The sequence below is a fragment of the Beta vulgaris genome, chromosome 5, assembly GCF_026745355.1.
Source record: "Beta vulgaris subsp. vulgaris cultivar EL10 chromosome 5, EL10.2, whole genome shotgun sequence".
Classification (NCBI taxonomy): Eukaryota; Viridiplantae; Streptophyta; class Magnoliopsida; order Caryophyllales; family Amaranthaceae; genus Beta; species Beta vulgaris.
In genome coordinates this window covers 60,583,016-60,600,414 of record NC_079206.1, presented here as the reverse complement: position 1 = coordinate 60,600,414, position 17,399 = coordinate 60,583,016, and the positions used below count along the sequence as shown (strand labels likewise).

The 17,399-nt window shown below is 33.7% G+C and overlaps 3 protein-coding genes across 3 annotated transcripts; 1 reads left to right on the top strand and 2 right to left on the bottom strand.

Moving 5' to 3' along the window:
- The first annotated feature begins 1,360 nt into the window (after positions 1-1,360).
- Positions 1,361-6,838, top strand: LOC104894216 (uncharacterized). Its single transcript, XM_010680400.4, has 8 exons — positions 1,361-1,598; positions 3,017-3,510; positions 4,280-4,445; positions 4,528-4,578; positions 4,694-4,876; positions 5,025-5,124; positions 5,320-6,002; positions 6,258-6,838. The coding sequence occupies exons 2-8, from the start codon at positions 3,047-3,049 to the stop codon at positions 6,603-6,605; spliced, it is 1,995 nt and encodes a 664-aa protein (XP_010678702.2). The 5' UTR covers positions 1,361-1,598; positions 3,017-3,046; the 3' UTR covers positions 6,606-6,838.
- Positions 6,839-7,060: 222 nt separating this feature from the next.
- LOC104894214 (uncharacterized) lies at positions 7,061-8,206 on the bottom strand. Its single transcript, XM_010680399.4, has one exon. The coding sequence runs from the start codon at positions 8,028-8,030 to the stop codon at positions 7,227-7,229; it is 804 nt and encodes a 267-aa protein (XP_010678701.2). The 5' UTR covers positions 8,031-8,206; the 3' UTR covers positions 7,061-7,226.
- Positions 8,207-9,237: 1,031 nt separating this feature from the next.
- LOC104894213 (LIM domain-containing protein WLIM1) lies at positions 9,238-12,070 on the bottom strand. The gene is made up of 5 exons (XM_010680398.4): positions 11,690-12,070; positions 11,083-11,179; positions 10,958-10,995; positions 9,863-9,952; positions 9,238-9,736 (listed from the first exon to the last, which is right to left on the bottom strand). The coding sequence occupies exons 1-5, from the start codon at positions 11,825-11,827 to the stop codon at positions 9,416-9,418; spliced, it is 684 nt and encodes a 227-aa protein (XP_010678700.2). The 5' UTR covers positions 11,828-12,070; the 3' UTR covers positions 9,238-9,415.
- Between the last annotated feature and the right edge of the window lie 5,329 nt (positions 12,071-17,399).

The window sequence follows — 17,399 nt, the reverse complement described above, 5'->3', positions numbered from 1 at the left end:
TTGTTTGATCCAATTTGATATATATATTTGTTAGTCTTAATATATTTATAGATGTCGTATAAATTTAGATCGATGAATAGATTTTGGGCTTTTCTATAAAGGTACCTCTATATTTTACCGTTTTTAAGCTGTATCCGTAGTGTTTTTTTCTTCTAAGTTTTACCCTTGAACTTTGTACTTGTATGGTGCCCCCATTAATTCAACGTTAAATTTTCCATTTGTTTTCTTAATTTCATTTTTTTAAAATATATTTTTAGTTATTCACACTCACTTTAGGAGGAAAACTTTCTTACAAAAACTTTATGCTACTTCTCCATATTGTCCAATTCTTTTAAAATCGAAGAAATTTCTCTCGCTTCTAATGTAAGTATAAAAAGCTGAAAATAAGAAAATAATGATAAAAATATGTTGACTTAACGGAGGGGTATAATATAGAACAAATAAAAAGCTCAAGAGTACAACTTGAAAGGAAAAAACATTAGGAAATAGGAATACAACATAAAAAGCGCATAAAACACAAGGGTATCCTACAAAAAATTCCATTAATTTTTATTCTTATTGAAAAAGAAACATTTCAAAAGTAGGAGATGACTGTATTCACAAATTATTAAAATAGGTCGTCTAATTTTAATATAAAACTAGCTATTAGGCCCGAGCTATTCCCCGGGTAAGAAAAAATTTCATTTATTAATATAATACTTTATGATAATAACACTAAATACAATTTGCCTAGTGGTTAAAACTTTAGTATATGTAAATGAGGTCTCGGGATCAAACCCTATACTATGCAATTTCTTAACTTTTTTATAGTACATGGATTACATGAACTAAAACTCCCTAGGAAAAGCGCCACGTGGCATAGTTTTTTGTTTTCGCACGCCTTTTAATATATTTGTATAGATTAAACAAATCCAAGCCTACATTATCTTAATAAGTCCATTTCATCCAACTCTAACCCAACATTATTTGTAGACATCTCGCACTATTATAATCATCCCTTTCTTCTCCTTCCTTTGAATCTCAAAATATAACAAATAATTTTTTTAAAAAATAACCCAACAATCTTACCGAATGGATTAAATCCGTCACTAAATGAATTAAGCTAGTTATCAAATAGATTAAACGTGATTACTAAAAATGGATTGAACCTATCACTTATATTAAAAAAGTGATACGTTCTCCTTTTAATATTTAACATGAATTGTACCTAATTTTAAATTTAAAGTAGACGATCTCTTACGGAACCAAAACGAGTCATCTTTTTGTTTGTTTTTCTAAATTAATGGCCCATGGGCATGGCCACGTACGTTACTAAGGGCAAAGGGAAGAAAACAAAAAAGAAAGTTCAAATGATTAGTGAAAACGCGGAGATAACCTAAACTCTTTGCTTAATACGGATCTAAAACTTGCATCTATCTTTCTCCCTCCACCTTTTCTTCTTCCTTCTGATCACTCTTTCTCTCTCCTCCCTCCTATAATGCTTTGCATTGCAGCAATCCACCATTAACACAGCTACTAATTACCGAACAATTCTACTGCTGTCCTGCAAAAATCTGCCCAAAATTCACAGTTTACAAACTTCGATTTACTGCTTAAAGGTCAGATTTGATCTCTGTCTTTTCATTTTATATAATTGTTAGTTTATTTAAAGCTCATCGATTCCACATTATAATTGTATGATTTGATCAGAATTGTTGATTTGATAATGCGTACTATTTGTTTGTTCGAAATTTCAATCTGTAAAGTATTTGATCAAGTAGCTGGTAAGATGTGAATCTTAGTCAGAAAGTTCAAATGTACGTTATTCTAGAGTGATAGATGAATTTTAAGTCAGATCTTTTGTAAATCTATGTTAATTTCTCTGTGCATTGAACTCACTTGCGAAATTCCGAATCTGATTTAGTATCTCAATTGCGTGTTTGGTAGGCGGTAATAAATGATTGAATAAGCTGTAAATTTCTCAGGAAAAACTTCATGGTAATGAATGTGTTTTCGTATTCTTAACTTCAATTACCACTAGTACCGTATTAGATTTGTATATTGTGTCCGAATGAAAATGGTATTGTATTACTATGGAATTTGGTATAAGGTTTTCATGGCAAAATTACACACAAATTTCATTTTCATTGCCGGCACTTATTATCTTGTAGCAAACAACCTGTGAATGTCATCTGGCTAACGTAATTACCAAAATATTGAGAGATATAGTAGTTTTATTCTTAAGAACTAAATAAATGCTTTTTAGCCAAGTAGTTTAAAATGTAGGGTATAACTGCAGTTGCTGTTATAATGAAATAAATGTACGTTATTCTAGAGTACCCGAGAGGTATAAACTAGTTGCCACAATGAGGGGATTCGGGTACTAGGAATGAAAGTTGTTTGCCAAATCCTAGCTTATTCTTGGGAGGATCAACCATGACGAGGTGGGGGAGAGATGTGGTGTCGTTGCATTTAATACGCTATCTGTGATTTTTGAGTATCTCCCCTAATCCGCTCTCTAGAAAGATGACACTGATGACCAAGTACAAACAAAAAAATGAATGCTATATTTATTTTAGTACTAAGTAATTGTGGAGAATGGATGTTATATCCTAAAACTAAACCTAAATAATATCAGCAAATTATGTAAATATTACGTTTACCTGTGTCCTTCTATAACTTTGGAAAGAACAATATCAGGAAAATATCAGGAAAATATCTCAACCTGCCATCGGGCAATGACTTATCCATAAACAATCTTGGACTTGGGCTCCCACGATGATTGAGGCAAACATAATTTTAGTATGGTTTTCCTTTCACGTCTCATATGTCTTCATCACTTTTCATTGTTGGCATTGATCTGTTTGATATATACTGTCTTGATTTGGTTGGACAGCAGCTCTTGTATGCTGTTACCTTTTATCTTGATGTTGCTTGTGCAATGTATGCATATGTAATGTGTTTTGTACCCCTGAACTATAGAATCTTACAGCACTGTTGCTCGGTTAATCTCACAGTATTTTGTAAATGCCTGCAGTGTGCTTTACACCTGTATTGAGCATCAACCATGTGGAAGTTCAAGCCCTTTGCACAGAAGGAACCAACAGGACTCGAGGGCCGCAATATTGATATTGGTGACATTAAAGTTCATATCAAGAATGTCATTGCCGAGGGAGGTTTTTCTTGTGTCTACTTGGCTAGAGATGCATTGAATGCATCAAAGCAGTATGCTTTGAAGCATATCATATGCAATGACCAGGAATCACTGGACCTGGTCATGAAAGAGATTCAAGTGATGAAATCGCTCAAAGGACATCCTAATGTAGTTACTCTTTATTCTCATACTATTTTGGACCTGGGTAGAACAAAAGAAGCACTTCTTGTGATGGAATGCTGCGAGAAATCTTTGGTAAATGTTTTGGAGAGTAGAGGAGCCGGTTACTTTGATGAGAAGCAAATCTTGACAATTTTTAGGGATGTCTGTAATGCAGTTTTTGCAATGCACTGCCATTCTCCACCAATAGCCCATCGGTAATAAGCATGCTTCTTCATTTGTGTATATAATTGGTTATGTTTTGAATGGAAGATTTTAGGTTATTATATGATCCATGTGTAATAGTCTTAAATTGCAATCTCCAATTCTCTTCTTATTTGGAAAAGCGAGGTTTCTAATAATGAGAAGCGCAAAAAACTGTGCAGTTCTTTGAGGATTAAACCCCTACTTGAGTGGAAAACTGGAAATGCTCATCTGATGTGCCGGCATCCGCCAAAGATAGCATAAGTTCACTATGTATATTCCATTTCTGGCTGCTGGGTAGCTTGGCTGGTCAGACGTTCGGGGTGTTACCTAAGACCCGACTTTGTAACCCTTTTGCGTCACAGGGCCATTTGTGGCTCTTACAGAATATCCTCTCCCCTTCCTCCACCTCCACCCCAGAGAAAAGTATCACACTGTTTATGCTTAATTCACATTGTAAACTTAGTGAGTCTTGAGAGCAAGATGTGATGCTGTTATTATTTCCCTTTAGATGTTAATGAATATCATGTGCTCAGCACTGGTCACATGTTGGCCATAGAACATGTCAGTTTACTTCTTTTTGGGATTTTGGATAATGTATCGTTTCTTAGTCCTGTCCACACCCAGGGTAAGTTACGTGTCCATACTTTCTTTTTTAGAGACTACAAATTAGTGTCAGAAGAGGAGAATGGCAGTTGGCTGGATTCAGTGATTAATATGTCATATTCTTTTCACTTTAATGCCCTCTGCTAACTGCTTGATCCCCTTCATTATACTATTCAGTGACTTGAAAGCAGAGAATCTTTTGCTGGGCTCAGATGGGTTATGGAAATTGTGTGACTTTGGAAGCACCTCTACCAATCACAAGCGTTTTGAGAAACCTGAAGAAATGGGTGTTGAAGAAGACAACATCAGGAAGCACACGACACCTGCTTATAGAGCACCTGAGGTTAAAGAACTTTCATGCCTTCATCCATTAAATTCTAATTGAAATATTTAATATGACCTTTCCATGTTTTTGTGTTTGGAAGATGTGGGATTTGTTCCGAAGAGACCTTATAAGTGAGAAGGTGGACATTTGGGTAAGTTAATCTTCACATGTTTGTCTATAAGCATAAAGATGTATTCATCGCACTCTTGTACAAGTTGAGTTATGAATTTTGCAAGCATCTGAGTTTAATTTCCTTCTTTTTTTAGGCTCTTGGGTGTTTGCTCTACCGTATTTGCTATCTCAAATCTGCATTTGATGGCGAGTCAAAGCTACAGGTTCTGAATGGAAACTACCGCATCCCAGATTTACCAAAATTCAGTGCGCCTATTACTGATTTAATCCGAGACATGCTCAACGCTTCCCCAGACTCTAGACCAGACATCACACAGGCAAGCACTTTGCTTGATTGGACATTCATCTCCATGAACTTAGGTTAGTTGTAGATCATCAGTATGATGATATAGGTACTTTTTAATTGTTAGCATTATTTTTGAGTTGGTGGTGTTCAGAGTTTTCTGATTGTGGCATTCATGATAGGTATGGTTTCGTGTCAATGAGCAATTCGCTGTTGGATCACAGAAGTCGTTACCTGATCGGCCGCCTCTTATGCGTGAAACAGCTTCTGACATCACTGAAGGTATTGAGCAGTCAGTTTTTGAGATGTGTTCAAGGATTGGTAATTTAGTATTAACCAGATGTGTATATATTCTAATAGCTTTACGCTTGTTTCCAGTGAGATTACTGGGTTTTACGCCAATTCATATTAGATTAGAGTTCCTGAACAAAATCCATTGCAGTTTCTAAATCTGTTGGAACCCTTTTTTTTTACTAGGAATGTCCAAGATCATGTCTAGGGCTTCAAATTCAGTGCCTCGGAGAAGTCCACCACCTGTGCCATCATCAAGTGAAACAACTCATTCGTCGACGTCAAATACTTCTACGGGTGGGTTTGGAGGGGCACCACTTGGTGCGTTTTGGTCAACTGATCATGCTAAGGACACCCTTGTCCCAGAGGACAGAGGTGCACCAAAATTTGATGATGAATCGTCGACCTGGAAAGAGGATAGAAGCCGATCTGAGAAACATAATCTGCCTGGTAAAGCTGGCCCTTCCGGGAGGGCTAACAGTCAGGCTAATGCAATGAAACCTAGTAGCGCCACAGCTTTTGAAAGCGCAATGAAACCTAGTAGCGCCACAACTTTTGAAAATGAGGCTTTCAACACCTTTGTTGCTGAGTTTGACACATCAAAACTCAGTCCCACTGGCAGTGACGTGAAATCGGGGAAGGATAATTCCTTCGAGGCTGAGAAAGTTAAGCTACAGGAGCAATTGAAGCAAGTTAATGCTGAAAAGGCAGAGATTACTGCAAAATATGAGAAGCTCACTGCAATATGTCGATCACAGAGACAGGAATTACAGGAGCTGAAGCAGGCATTGGCTGCCAGAACTCCTCCCCCAATAAAGGAGTCTACAAGGAACCAACCATCGTCCAGTAATGAAGCCACCCCTTCTCAGGTATTAACCCCTCGCCCCCCTGAAAAAGCAAATATAAAAGGAAAACCTGAAGGAGAACATTGCTTAAATGTGAAGCTCGGAAGGCATGACATACATCTTGCTACGAAACATATTTGATGATCACACATCTTTTCTCTGTGGAGCTCTACCATATAACTAGTTTTCAGTTTACTTATTATTTGTCTTGCCTTGTGCATATTAGACTCCAGGAAATTCATTGTTTGGTTTTAACTTAATTTAATTGGATCTCATCAGAGAGTAAAAAATGAAGTCACGGTGAGGGAACTCCAAGGTTTGTCCGACAAGAGTTCCAAAAGCTCGGAAACGAAGCCATGGCAAGCCTTTGCCAGTTCACCAACATCTATTGCTGATAGATCTAAATCTGTTAGGACCAAGAATGGTCACTCGAGCAAGCAAGATGCTTCAGGTGGAACAACTCAAGATAAATGGGGATTTGGTGATGACAGCTTCACTGCAGCTCCTTCTGCCAGCTCTCGGATCTCTAGACCTGGTGAAGGTAACACTTCTCAACGTTTTGCGGATTCAAATAAGTTAGCCAGCAAAAACACAGCTTCTCAACCAGCTGGATGGGCTGGATTCTAACTCAATCAGGAAAAAAGAAAATTATATTGCTGTAATACTTTGTTTATATCATTTTGAACGAGGAAACATTACGTTCCTTACTTTATGTAGAGTTTGTCTAAAACCGATTGATGATGTTGCACTGGCTAGTGACTCGGACTCATGTTTATAATCTACTTATAATTTGCACCAAGAAAAAAAACATAATCTACTTGTAATCAATGGCGCCTTTATGTGCTATGTTCTTTTTATCAGATTGGAGATTTGTTCTTATACTTTCTTTCTTCTATTCTTATATATCATGAATTTTAGTGATTTGTTTTTCCTCTGTCGTTTTTTTTGGGAGGGGGTGGTGGTGGGTGGGGGGGGGGGGGGGGGGGGGGAGGAGGGGGCGGTGGAGAGCAGCTGATGCACAAGCAAATTAGTAGATTTTTTTCAGTTTAATTTCTCAACCAGAATAGAAGTAATGCAAAAAATAATAAGAAAATTATATTTTGCTAATTTCAGCTTAGTTAAATACTTCATAGAACATGTTTGTTCTACACAGAGTAAAGTTACAAAATTGCTGCTATTAAATTCACGAGATGAAAAATTGAGCTAGTAAATTTATGCATAGGTAGCAAAGTATAGTATCTTCCTTCTTTACAGGTTATTTGTCTTCTGGTTTTTCAGCTGTTTTCTTTTCACCGTAAATTTTACTGCTGGAGGCTGCAAAGTTGGTTTCGAGTCTTCAGTCGAATTGTTCTTTGTCAACACATCTGTTGGTTTACTTACATCTTCAGACAGTTTAGGTTTCTTCACTGTGTCATTTGCTATGTCATCATCCCAATCTTCATCATTAATCCTTCGCACATACTCTTTGCGGTTATTAAATGTTGTTTTAATCAGTGCCTCATCCTCTTCGTCAAGCTTCAACTCCTGATCTTTCCCCGTGCGCTGCAACGCCTCTAGCATTGCATCTACACTAACTGTCGCATGCCTTGACTTCATGGACTTGAGTTCATGAAGGCCTGCCATAATATCCATTTCTTGCTTACAGTCTAAGGTTCTATTCTCCAGAGATTTCATTGCATCTCCCAAATCTTCTGCAACTCGTTTCGTCGTCTCTTTATCAACTTGTTCAAAATTCCGTGTTGCACCTGCTTCAACTACATAGCCTGTGTTCTGTGGGTCTGTCTTTATTATCAGCTCAGCAGAACAATTTGTGCATTTGAAATAGAATCTGAATATTTTGATGCCCAAGTATGTCTCGTCAATAACGGTTTCTTTCCTAGAATTGAATTTGGTTCCTTCATAGATGTAATTTCTGCAAGTATTGCACCGAATACTCATTGGCAGCATCATAGTAACTTCGATTTGCTGATTCTTGGGCTGCCTTCGCCTAGGGATTTTGGCTGGATCGAAATCTGGTGGGTAGTATTTGTTCAACACTTTTCTTTCTCCCATGTTTTTGCGCCTCTCTCTCTCCAAATCTTAACCTAACTAATGAATTATGAACGACGGAATATTTATAATACATCAATAAATCCTAATTAAGGTAGGAAAAGGAAATAAGGAAACATTCCTTTACTCAATATAATACTTTTCCAAATAATTATCTTAACATGAGATAGGAATAGGAAATAAGAATAAGAAAACACTCCTTTTCTTGATATAATACTTCTCCAAATATTATTCTTAATCTAGGGTAAGACAGCCGAATAGGAAATAAGGAACACTTCTTTATGCAATATAATACTTATCCAAATATTATCTTAACTTGGGATAAGAATAGGAAATAAGGAAATACTCCTTTACTCATACAATACTTTCCCAAATATTATGTTAATCTAAATATTACCCTAACAATTCTCAACATGTGATCGTGTAATTATTCTTAAGGCATGTTCTTTTCGGCATAAAACAGTTGAACTGAACTGATCTGAACTGAACTGATTTGAACTGAACTGAACTGAAATGACTAGTGATATGTGAGAGTAAAAGTATTGTCCAGAGCTGAACTGAACTGAACTGAAAATAAGCTGGGGAGAACAGACCCTTAATATATAATTATAGATACTCCAGTTCCTTCAGTATGCCGTAGAGTAATACTTCTTCTAAAAACGTTTTACATTTTCTAATCTGTTCTTTTTTTTTTCTAAAATATTTTCTGTTCTAATTAGTAAGTTTAATTTATTACAATACCCTTGATGATACTCTCAAAGTCAACTAAGAAAGTTTAACCACTGAGGGACACATTACTTTAGCTATATTCCTCATAATTGACCTCAAAACAACCGTGCTCTAAAGTTTGTTTTATAGGAGGTCGCCTACTTTTAAATTAAAATTAGGTAATGATAAGCACAATATTAAAAAGAGAATTGGCCCAATTGTGACTAGGTTAATTTTTTTCGGTGACTAATTTAATCCATTTTGTGACTAGGTCTCTTTTAATAATGTTTGCAAGCTCTATCATTTTGGAATGAGAGTACTACAATTTAATGTAATTGCACTTTTATACACTTCCTAGTTCCTACTATATCTCTAATAAGTTCAATCAGCCACAAACAAACAGTTCATGAACAACCTCACAATCTGCAAGTTTCAGTGCTGCAAATTACACCCAAGAGGAAGATTATTGATACAATCATACAAATAATTGACGAGGAGAAGATTCAAAGGAAAGAAGTACACCACTAGTATATATATAAATATGATTGAAACTTGTATAAATCACGCACAAGAAAGTTCTCTCTTAGCAGTATACTCAGCAAGTTGTATTCACTCTGGAATTACAATAGTAGCATCTTTGAAATAAAGATAACATTACAAAGACAAGCATAAGAGGCTTATCAGGCCGATGCTACTGTGTTCTGAGTCGCCCCATTTGTAACACCATTAGTAACTCCATTCGCGACACCATTTGTAACTCCACTCGCGACACCATTAGTAACTCCGTTTGTGACACCATTTGTAACTCCATTCGAAGCTCCATTAGTGTGAGGTTGAGTTGCCAATTGACTGAAATTACCCTTCTGTTTAAACAGCTGGGAATGGTGGTGACGACAGTAAAGGCGGTGTTCGTGAGCTACATAATTTGACGGGCTTATAACACATCCTCCGTGACTGCACCTGAAACACGCCTTGTGATATGAATCACCATCAACAGCCACCTGAAAGCCGAAACGAATTTACCAAAAACATGAATAAAAGATTCAGCAATGTTCAGCAAGCCTTGGAGATGTAATGAAGTAGAACTATAGAGTGTAGAAGGAGTTTAATTGTACACCGAACTTTACCTTTTCTATTGGGTAAACAGTTTTCTTGCAGGAGACACACTTCTCTTGAGTACCACCAAACATGCTAGACACTTTGCTGTTGGTTTGGCCCTGCTCATATTATCAATGATTGATTAAATAAACTCTCCAAAAATGTAATTATCAAAAAAAAAACTCTCCAAAAATGCTACCAATGCTATTATTTTTGTCCCCTTTTACCATTTTCATATATATTTCCTTTTTGCTCTTTTGAATGGCATATAGGACCCAGTTTTGGCCCTGAATTCTCACCATATATAAGATGATCCTATAAAATCTTGTCAGATTCATTTCTTATCCTTTTATCCAACACTGAAGAAGGAATTGAGGGACAACTAACATATAACTCGCGTAAGTTACTGCACCTATTGCAAATTGGTTTAAGGATGAAACAACTCCGCTTGTACTCCCACCGTTTTATTTTAATCTACACCCTTACACTTCTCATGCATGTCAATGCAAAACTTTGAGGACATATAACTTTAGTTTTGTATTTGTGAAAATTATAGAAAGTACAAATTAATAAAATATGTACTAAGACGAATCGAACAAGATCCCACATGACCAGGGCCGGATTTGAGGGTAGGCAACAAGTGCAATGGCCTAGGGCCCATCAGCCAAAGGGGACCAAACCAAAAAATAATCTAACCTATAAGCTACGTGATAACTGATACTTAAGTGCCGCCAAAAAAAAAAATGATACTTAAGCTACGTGATAACTTATTTCCTCCTATTTCCATGGCCTTTCATTTCCATCTAGTGCTTTTCTCCAAATCTCATTCAATTCTTCCCATATTCCAATTGATTTCACCATTATTTCTCATGGAAAATATCAAATGCTTCCCAAAAAAATTAGAATTATTTTAGATAGGGGTCCATTTTTTTATTTTGCCTAGGGCCCATAAAATGTCAGGAACGGCACTGCACATGACTATGTTTTTATTCATGTGTAAATCATAAACGAGCGTCAGAGTACAATTTGTGAACAGTGTAAAATGTCAAAATGTAACCATTAAAATGAAACGGAGGGAATATATGGTCAAGAGGTTAGCAACATCATATTAAGCATGAACTTACCTGCTCATAAGATCTATCTCTGACAGTCCTAGGAGCAGCTGAAGGGAAAAAAAATAGCAAAAAACATCATTAGACAGTAACCATTATGATAAATGAAACTTATAGAGAAAGAAAAAAAAATCCACCTTCAAAACTTTTGTCCAAACTGCCTGTCATCTTAAAAAGCTGAGCAAAGTGAGGCTTGCAATATAACACCCCTTCAAATGAACTATAATTGTGAAGCTGCAAAAGACAAGATAATTTAGAAAAGGATGATGAATCTGATATTGCAAATATCATTATGATTTCAGAAATTTTTTTTCTTTTCTGAAATAGCAAAATCATAAGTTTCTTTAATCACTATAATCTTATTGATCCACAATCCTTTGAAACATAAGCATATTCAATCTAATAAGATACAAAAAAAAAGCTTTAGATTCATAATCATCTTATGTACTTCAAACTTGCCAAGTTCAGATTCAAGGAAAATCTAACTAACTTAAAACATCTCATATTCTAATCCCAAAATCTCCAAAAGAAAAGATGAAAATTTTCAATCCAAAGAAAACAAGAAAAAAATATGATCATCCAAATTAACAATCAAAGAAATACAAATATTATTTCCTTAAGATCCTTAACAACCCATTTCATGAAACTAATAATAATGGTGAAAAATTAAGCTGCAAAACATATAAAATGAATGTAAAGTTTCAATCTTGATGAAAAATGAAGAAATTAGAAATGAAGATCAACCTTTAGAGTGCTTTTGCAATGATGACATCTGAAACAAGCTTTGTGAAAGACTTTACCATCAGCTGTAAGTTGATCAACCAAATATACAGTTTTTTCACAAGCTTTGCACTTCTGAGTTGTTCCTCCAAATGTTGCCATCTTCTAAATTTATCTTACAAAATTCAAGACCAAAAAAACCCAAAAGTTTCTTTTTATCTTTGTGATGCTTTTCTTCTCAATCTCTCTATTCTTTTGTTGGAGGACTTTTTCTTCCTATGCTTTACTGTAATATGACTTTGGTCTTTGGGTGTTATAAGTCTGCATATAGTAGTATGAGTTACAGCTCAGGGCTTTTGAAAAACACTAAACAAATTATTTGAAACAACTCCACAAAATTAATGCCCCCATGTCTACTGGGGCTCTTTTGGTCATTTTAGAGGATGGTCCCTAATTTATTGCCTTTTGTACAATCAATTTCATAGGTTAAAACTTTTCCATCTCTATAAGTAGTTAGCCAACTTTTATTTTTTATTGTTATTGAGATAATCTGAACACTTTTATTTTTCGTTTGTATAGAACAATTTATTTTCAAAAATTATCAAAAGAGACCGTCTAAATTTAATATAAAAATAAATCTAGTCACTAAATGGATTAAATTAGTCACCGAAAGAAATTAATCTAGTCACTATTGGGCTAATTTTCTTTAATATCGGACTTACATTATTGCCTAATTTTAATTTAAAAGTAGGCGGTCTCTTACAAGACAAACTCCTTTATTTTTTGGGATGATACCGTAGTTTATTACTTCCTTCGTTCCAAAATATAGTTTTCATTTCCTTTATTTTACGGTAATTTATGCAAGTAGAATATAAGAGGGATAGTAAAGTTTTTTGTTTATTTAAATAAATGTTGTATGAAAAAAGATGATTTTAGGAGAGAGAATGAAGAATAATTGGTGAAAGAGCATTAATTTTACCATTTTGGTTGAAAAAATAAAGGAAAAAACAAAATTCAAGAAGCAAATAAATGATGGGACACGGTTTTTCTAGACAAATTATGGAAAAAACTAAATATGAAAATGAGAACTATATTTTGTGACACCCAAAATAAAAATGGGAACTATATTTTGGGACAGACGGAGTATATTTTAAGGAAACACTAAATACAGCCCTAAGGGTTGCATATAAGAAGCTAAAAATGAAAAAAAAAAACATTAACTGATCATTTATTATATTGATAATGTAAACTTTTGTCATAAATTTATAACTAATTTTCACTTTAAGCAATATATTTATATCTTATATACAATCCTAAGTGTTGCATATAGCATAATCCTATATTTTATATCACCTTTTGTAATAATTTTATGTCAATTCTATTTTTTTAGAAATATGAATCTCTTCATGTCACATCTATGATTCTTATAATATTACTATAATTGTTAACTCAAAATTTTAGGGGATTGATTGGTTAAGAAAAAGAAAGTGGTATTAGAAATTAGTGTTAACCCACAGATTTATATCAAGGTTTTAATGTGTCTTCGAGGACATGTGATATAAGAAGCGTGTATTATATTTTTCCATTAATTGACTGATCATAGTGATAATTATTGATTAGTGCAAAGATTGTTTATATAATTCTTCATTGCACAGCCGCTAATCATAACATACCTCCGACTTCCGAGAATAATGAGTAGACCAATGTTGGATATAGATTTCAATCATGATTTTGTGTTTCATAATTGATAATTTGACAAATTTAAGTCTTAATACTGCCATTGGTAGATAAAGATTAGGATTCTCTCAAAGTTCTAGTTCTTCTAATCTCTTCTTTAATGAGTTAATACTCCAACATAACAAATATTGCTATAACGAGACCGATCAAGAACAAGGGAAATGAACCCAAAAAAATAGTAGTTACGGTTGGAATTAAAGTCTCAAAGTTAGTCATATTTTTGGAGTACTTTTTTGTTTGCTTTTGTTCATGAAATACTCAAGTCCCACATGAAAAGAATATAAAGGTCCTACCTTGTTTATATACCTTTATGTTCCTTTAAGCTTAGTTGAGTAATGGGTTGTTGGTTTGTGGTCCATTTTGTGATATGCTTTATTTTTTTGGGACTGTTTTTCAAGATTTCCTTCGCAAGATTCTCGCAATCATGCTTGTATCGGCAAATCAATTCTTGTCGTTTATGTCGCAACTGTTATTCCTTAAACTTCTCCCAGAATAATTCATTGTCGTTTTTCTTTGCTTCTCTACTCTATATAAATCTTCATTACTCCTTAAACTTCTCCTAGAATAATTCATTGTCGTTTTTCTTTGCTTCTCTACTCTATATAAACCCTCATTCTCTAGTTGGAGAAATACACAAAATGATTCAGTCTTCCCCTCTACTAAAAAATGTTCTCCAAAATTTCGGGCTAAGTTCAGTCACTACTTCATCCGTCTACTTGTGAGTGCACACAATCGGACGGCGTTGTGTCAATCCTGGAGGGTGGTCGTTAGGAGGAACTTTGCACCCGTGCTATGGCGAAATCACCTTTAAGGACAATGGATCTCTCCCGTTACATCATTCTCCTTTTTTCGTTTCTCATATTCAAGTAAGATCGTTCTAACTGTTTCTCTGTATACTGTCTCCTTGCGTGTTAGTTACAACAATTACGTCTATATACAGGAGCGAAACACATATTATTATTTTACTAAGTTTTTTGTGAAAGACAAATTACTTCATTATGGACAAACTATACAACTGAAATTTTATATATTGTTGGATCATATGAGACGCACATTCCCAATAAATACTATTATAACATTTCCAAAACTCTTTTCGTTTTTATACAAGAACAAATCTACTTGTTGTAATGAAAATTTGTAACATTTAAAGTTTTCAAAAGAACTTAAGAAACATCGAATATGAAGGCTTGATATTATTCCAAAGTCATGAACTTTGGTTCCTATTGAAGATTTGTGGCATAATAGCATCCCCTTGTCCATGATGATAAGTGACACTTTCATCTCATAAATATTAAATGGGCATATAGAATTATAGACTATACTATAGTATTGAAGACTTGTCCAACATTCATATCATAAATGAGTAATATAGTTATTTCATGATGTCCAGTTGCCCACATCGATTCCCTCTGAAATTGTGGAATGGTTTGTTGGTACCAAAAAGTATAGTTATTACCTGTCACCTGTCAGTAATAACTCATAGAATTTTGAAATATTTGGGCGTATATGTACGATGAATACACATCAAAGTTTGAAGAAAATAGCATGCAATTCATACAACTCAGACAGTAGTTTGACCCCGCCCCCATCATCTCTTTCACATTTTCACTAACTTTTAATATTCCGACGCTCCCTCTTTTTGTCATTTCTTATTTTAAATTTGCGTTCATGCCCCTAACCCCGAGAAAGTATTTGCCCATATTCGATATGGGCAAACTTTCCCATATACGGATATGCGATATGATTAGATGTAGTCCATATATAATTTAATAGCTAACTGATATGATATAAGATTAAAAAATTACATTTTTTTTTGTTTTTCATATTTTGTTTTTTGGGAGCTTGTTAGTTGAAATCTTATATCATATCAGTTAGCTATATCAGTTAGCTATATCATATCTGGGACTACATCTAATCATATTAAGTATTCAATATGGAAAATATTGGCCCATATCGGATATGGGAATATTATTGCTCAACTAACCCCACGATAGAAGTTTATTAATTTCTATCCATTACTATGAACAATTGAGAAGAATAGATAATAGAATTGTATTTTTTTTCCTACTCCCTCCATTGTAAAATATAGTTTATGATTCTATTTTTCGCGAAAAATTAAAGTTAGTAAAATCTAAAAAGGATAGTTAAGATTTTTTTAAACAAAATAAATGTTGTATGGGAAAAGAGACTTTAGAAGAGAGAAAGAAGAATAATTGATGAAAGAACATTGATTGTAACACTTGGGTTGAATTAACGAAGCAAAAAAATTAATTTCATGAAACGGATAAATGAAAAGGACACGGTTTTTTTAGGCAAATTACGAAAAAAAATGAAACTAAATATATAAATAAAAATTATATTTTAGGACATTCAAAATAGAAATAGGAAGTATATATTGAGACGAAGGGTTTATAATAATACTCCCTCCAATGATAGGAGTTAGCTCAAGTAGATAGAGCGCTCCCCCTTGGAGGTATTTCCTCTGCATGCTACGGATGCCTTACCAGCCAATGTGTTGGTCTTTCCCACAGGCTAGTAGCCTTGTAGGGGTTAGCCCTTGGGCTGACTTAATTTCCTTATCAATAATAATAATAATAATAATGATAATAATAATAATAATAACAACAACAATAATAATAATAATAATAATAATACTCCCTCCATTTCAAAATATAAGACACATACGATTTTCGAGGTCGAACTTTGACCGTTAGTTACTCTCAATTTACGCGGATAAAAAAATTTAAAAATTAATGTTATTATAGTTTTTCATGACGAATCCAACGATATAATTTTTATAATTTTTATTTATCACATTATGAGAGATATTTGTGGTAAAAGCAAATTATCCTAAAGCGTGAATACCTTATATATATTTTGAAACGATGGAGTACTGTTTTTTCACAATTTTAAAAGATACATTTTTATTAATAATACCTTTATTGCTATATTATAAAATCGTTCGTAGTTGATTAATTTGAAAAAGCAATTGAATTGCTCTAGATATTAGTGAAATATATATGATTAAAGTTGATAAATTTTGACTTTTTCAAAATTATGTACTACAATATTAATATATTATAAGAAAAGATAGTACATTGACATATATTACATTAATTTTCTGATGATTATTTAATCAAAATAAAAACCTTCCTTCTATTTGGAATTAATCTACATATAATTTTTATGATATAGACAATATTATATTGAGTTGTCATGAAACCATCGTCACTTTTTATTGTCTAATAATAATAATTTATAATTAGATTTTCAATTTCCAGCTTTTAATAATAACGCAACTATTATAAATTATATTTGTTTTATAATTATGTTATATCCTATTCTCTTTTATAAGCTGAAGATTGATTAACTAATAGATGTACTATGAAAAAAGAAATTGACCAAAAGAGATCATTACAACTATGGTAAACAATTTATAAAAAAAAGTAGGCACAAATGGGGTCAAATTAAGTAGTGACAAAAGATTACGTTGCCAGTTTGTCCCTAGTATTATTTCAACATTTGGAATTTGTCATAAACTCATAATCTACTGTCTTTTTTTTCTTTTTCAAAATGGAGTAGTGGCAAAGTCATGGGCTCCTACCAAATTAGCATGGTCAGGGGCTCAGGGTGAAAAAATGATTTGATCTTTTGAAATTGAACAAAACACCTAATGGTTAACCTGTCTACGGAAATAGAGAAAATAAGGAATGCATAAAACAAGAATGAAGGTTATTTACTTATCAATATGACGTGTGTGGACTCGTTTCACATAAATATTAGTGTACACTACGTCAAGAGCACGTATTAATTCAGAACAATTCACTATATCATACAAAAATCATTATATCATACATAAACCATTGTATCATGTGAAAACCCAATATATCATACAAAAGTTTAATTATTATTCATAAACATATTATATCATGCAAAAACTATATCATTATCCAAACAATCCACTATATCCTTCAAAAACCCACTATATCATTCAGAA

Coding starts and splice junctions, on each gene's coding strand:
- LOC104894216 (XM_010680400.4), top strand. CDS start 3,047: ATGTGGAAGTTCAAGCCCTTTGCACAGAAGGAACCAACAGGACTCGAG. Junction 4,579..4,693: donor GTGAGAAGGTGGACATTTGG/GTAAGTTAATCT, acceptor TTCTTTTTTTAG/GCTCTTGGGTGTTTGCTCTA. Junction 4,877..5,024: donor CTAGACCAGACATCACACAG/GCAAGCACTTTG, acceptor CATTCATGATAG/GTATGGTTTCGTGTCAATGA.
- LOC104894214 (XM_010680399.4), bottom strand. CDS start 8,030: ATGGGAGAAAGAAAAGTGTTGAACAAATACTACCCACCAGATTTCGAT.
- LOC104894213 (XM_010680398.4), bottom strand. CDS start 11,827: ATGGCAACATTTGGAGGAACAACTCAGAAGTGCAAAGCTTGTGAAAAA. Junction 10,996..11,082: donor TTTGGACAAAAGTTTTGAAG/GTGGATTTTTTT, acceptor TTTTCCCTTCAG/CTGCTCCTAGGACTGTCAGA. Junction 9,737..9,862: donor CTGTTTACCCAATAGAAAAG/GTAAAGTTCGGT, acceptor TTCGGCTTTCAG/GTGGCTGTTGATGGTGATTC.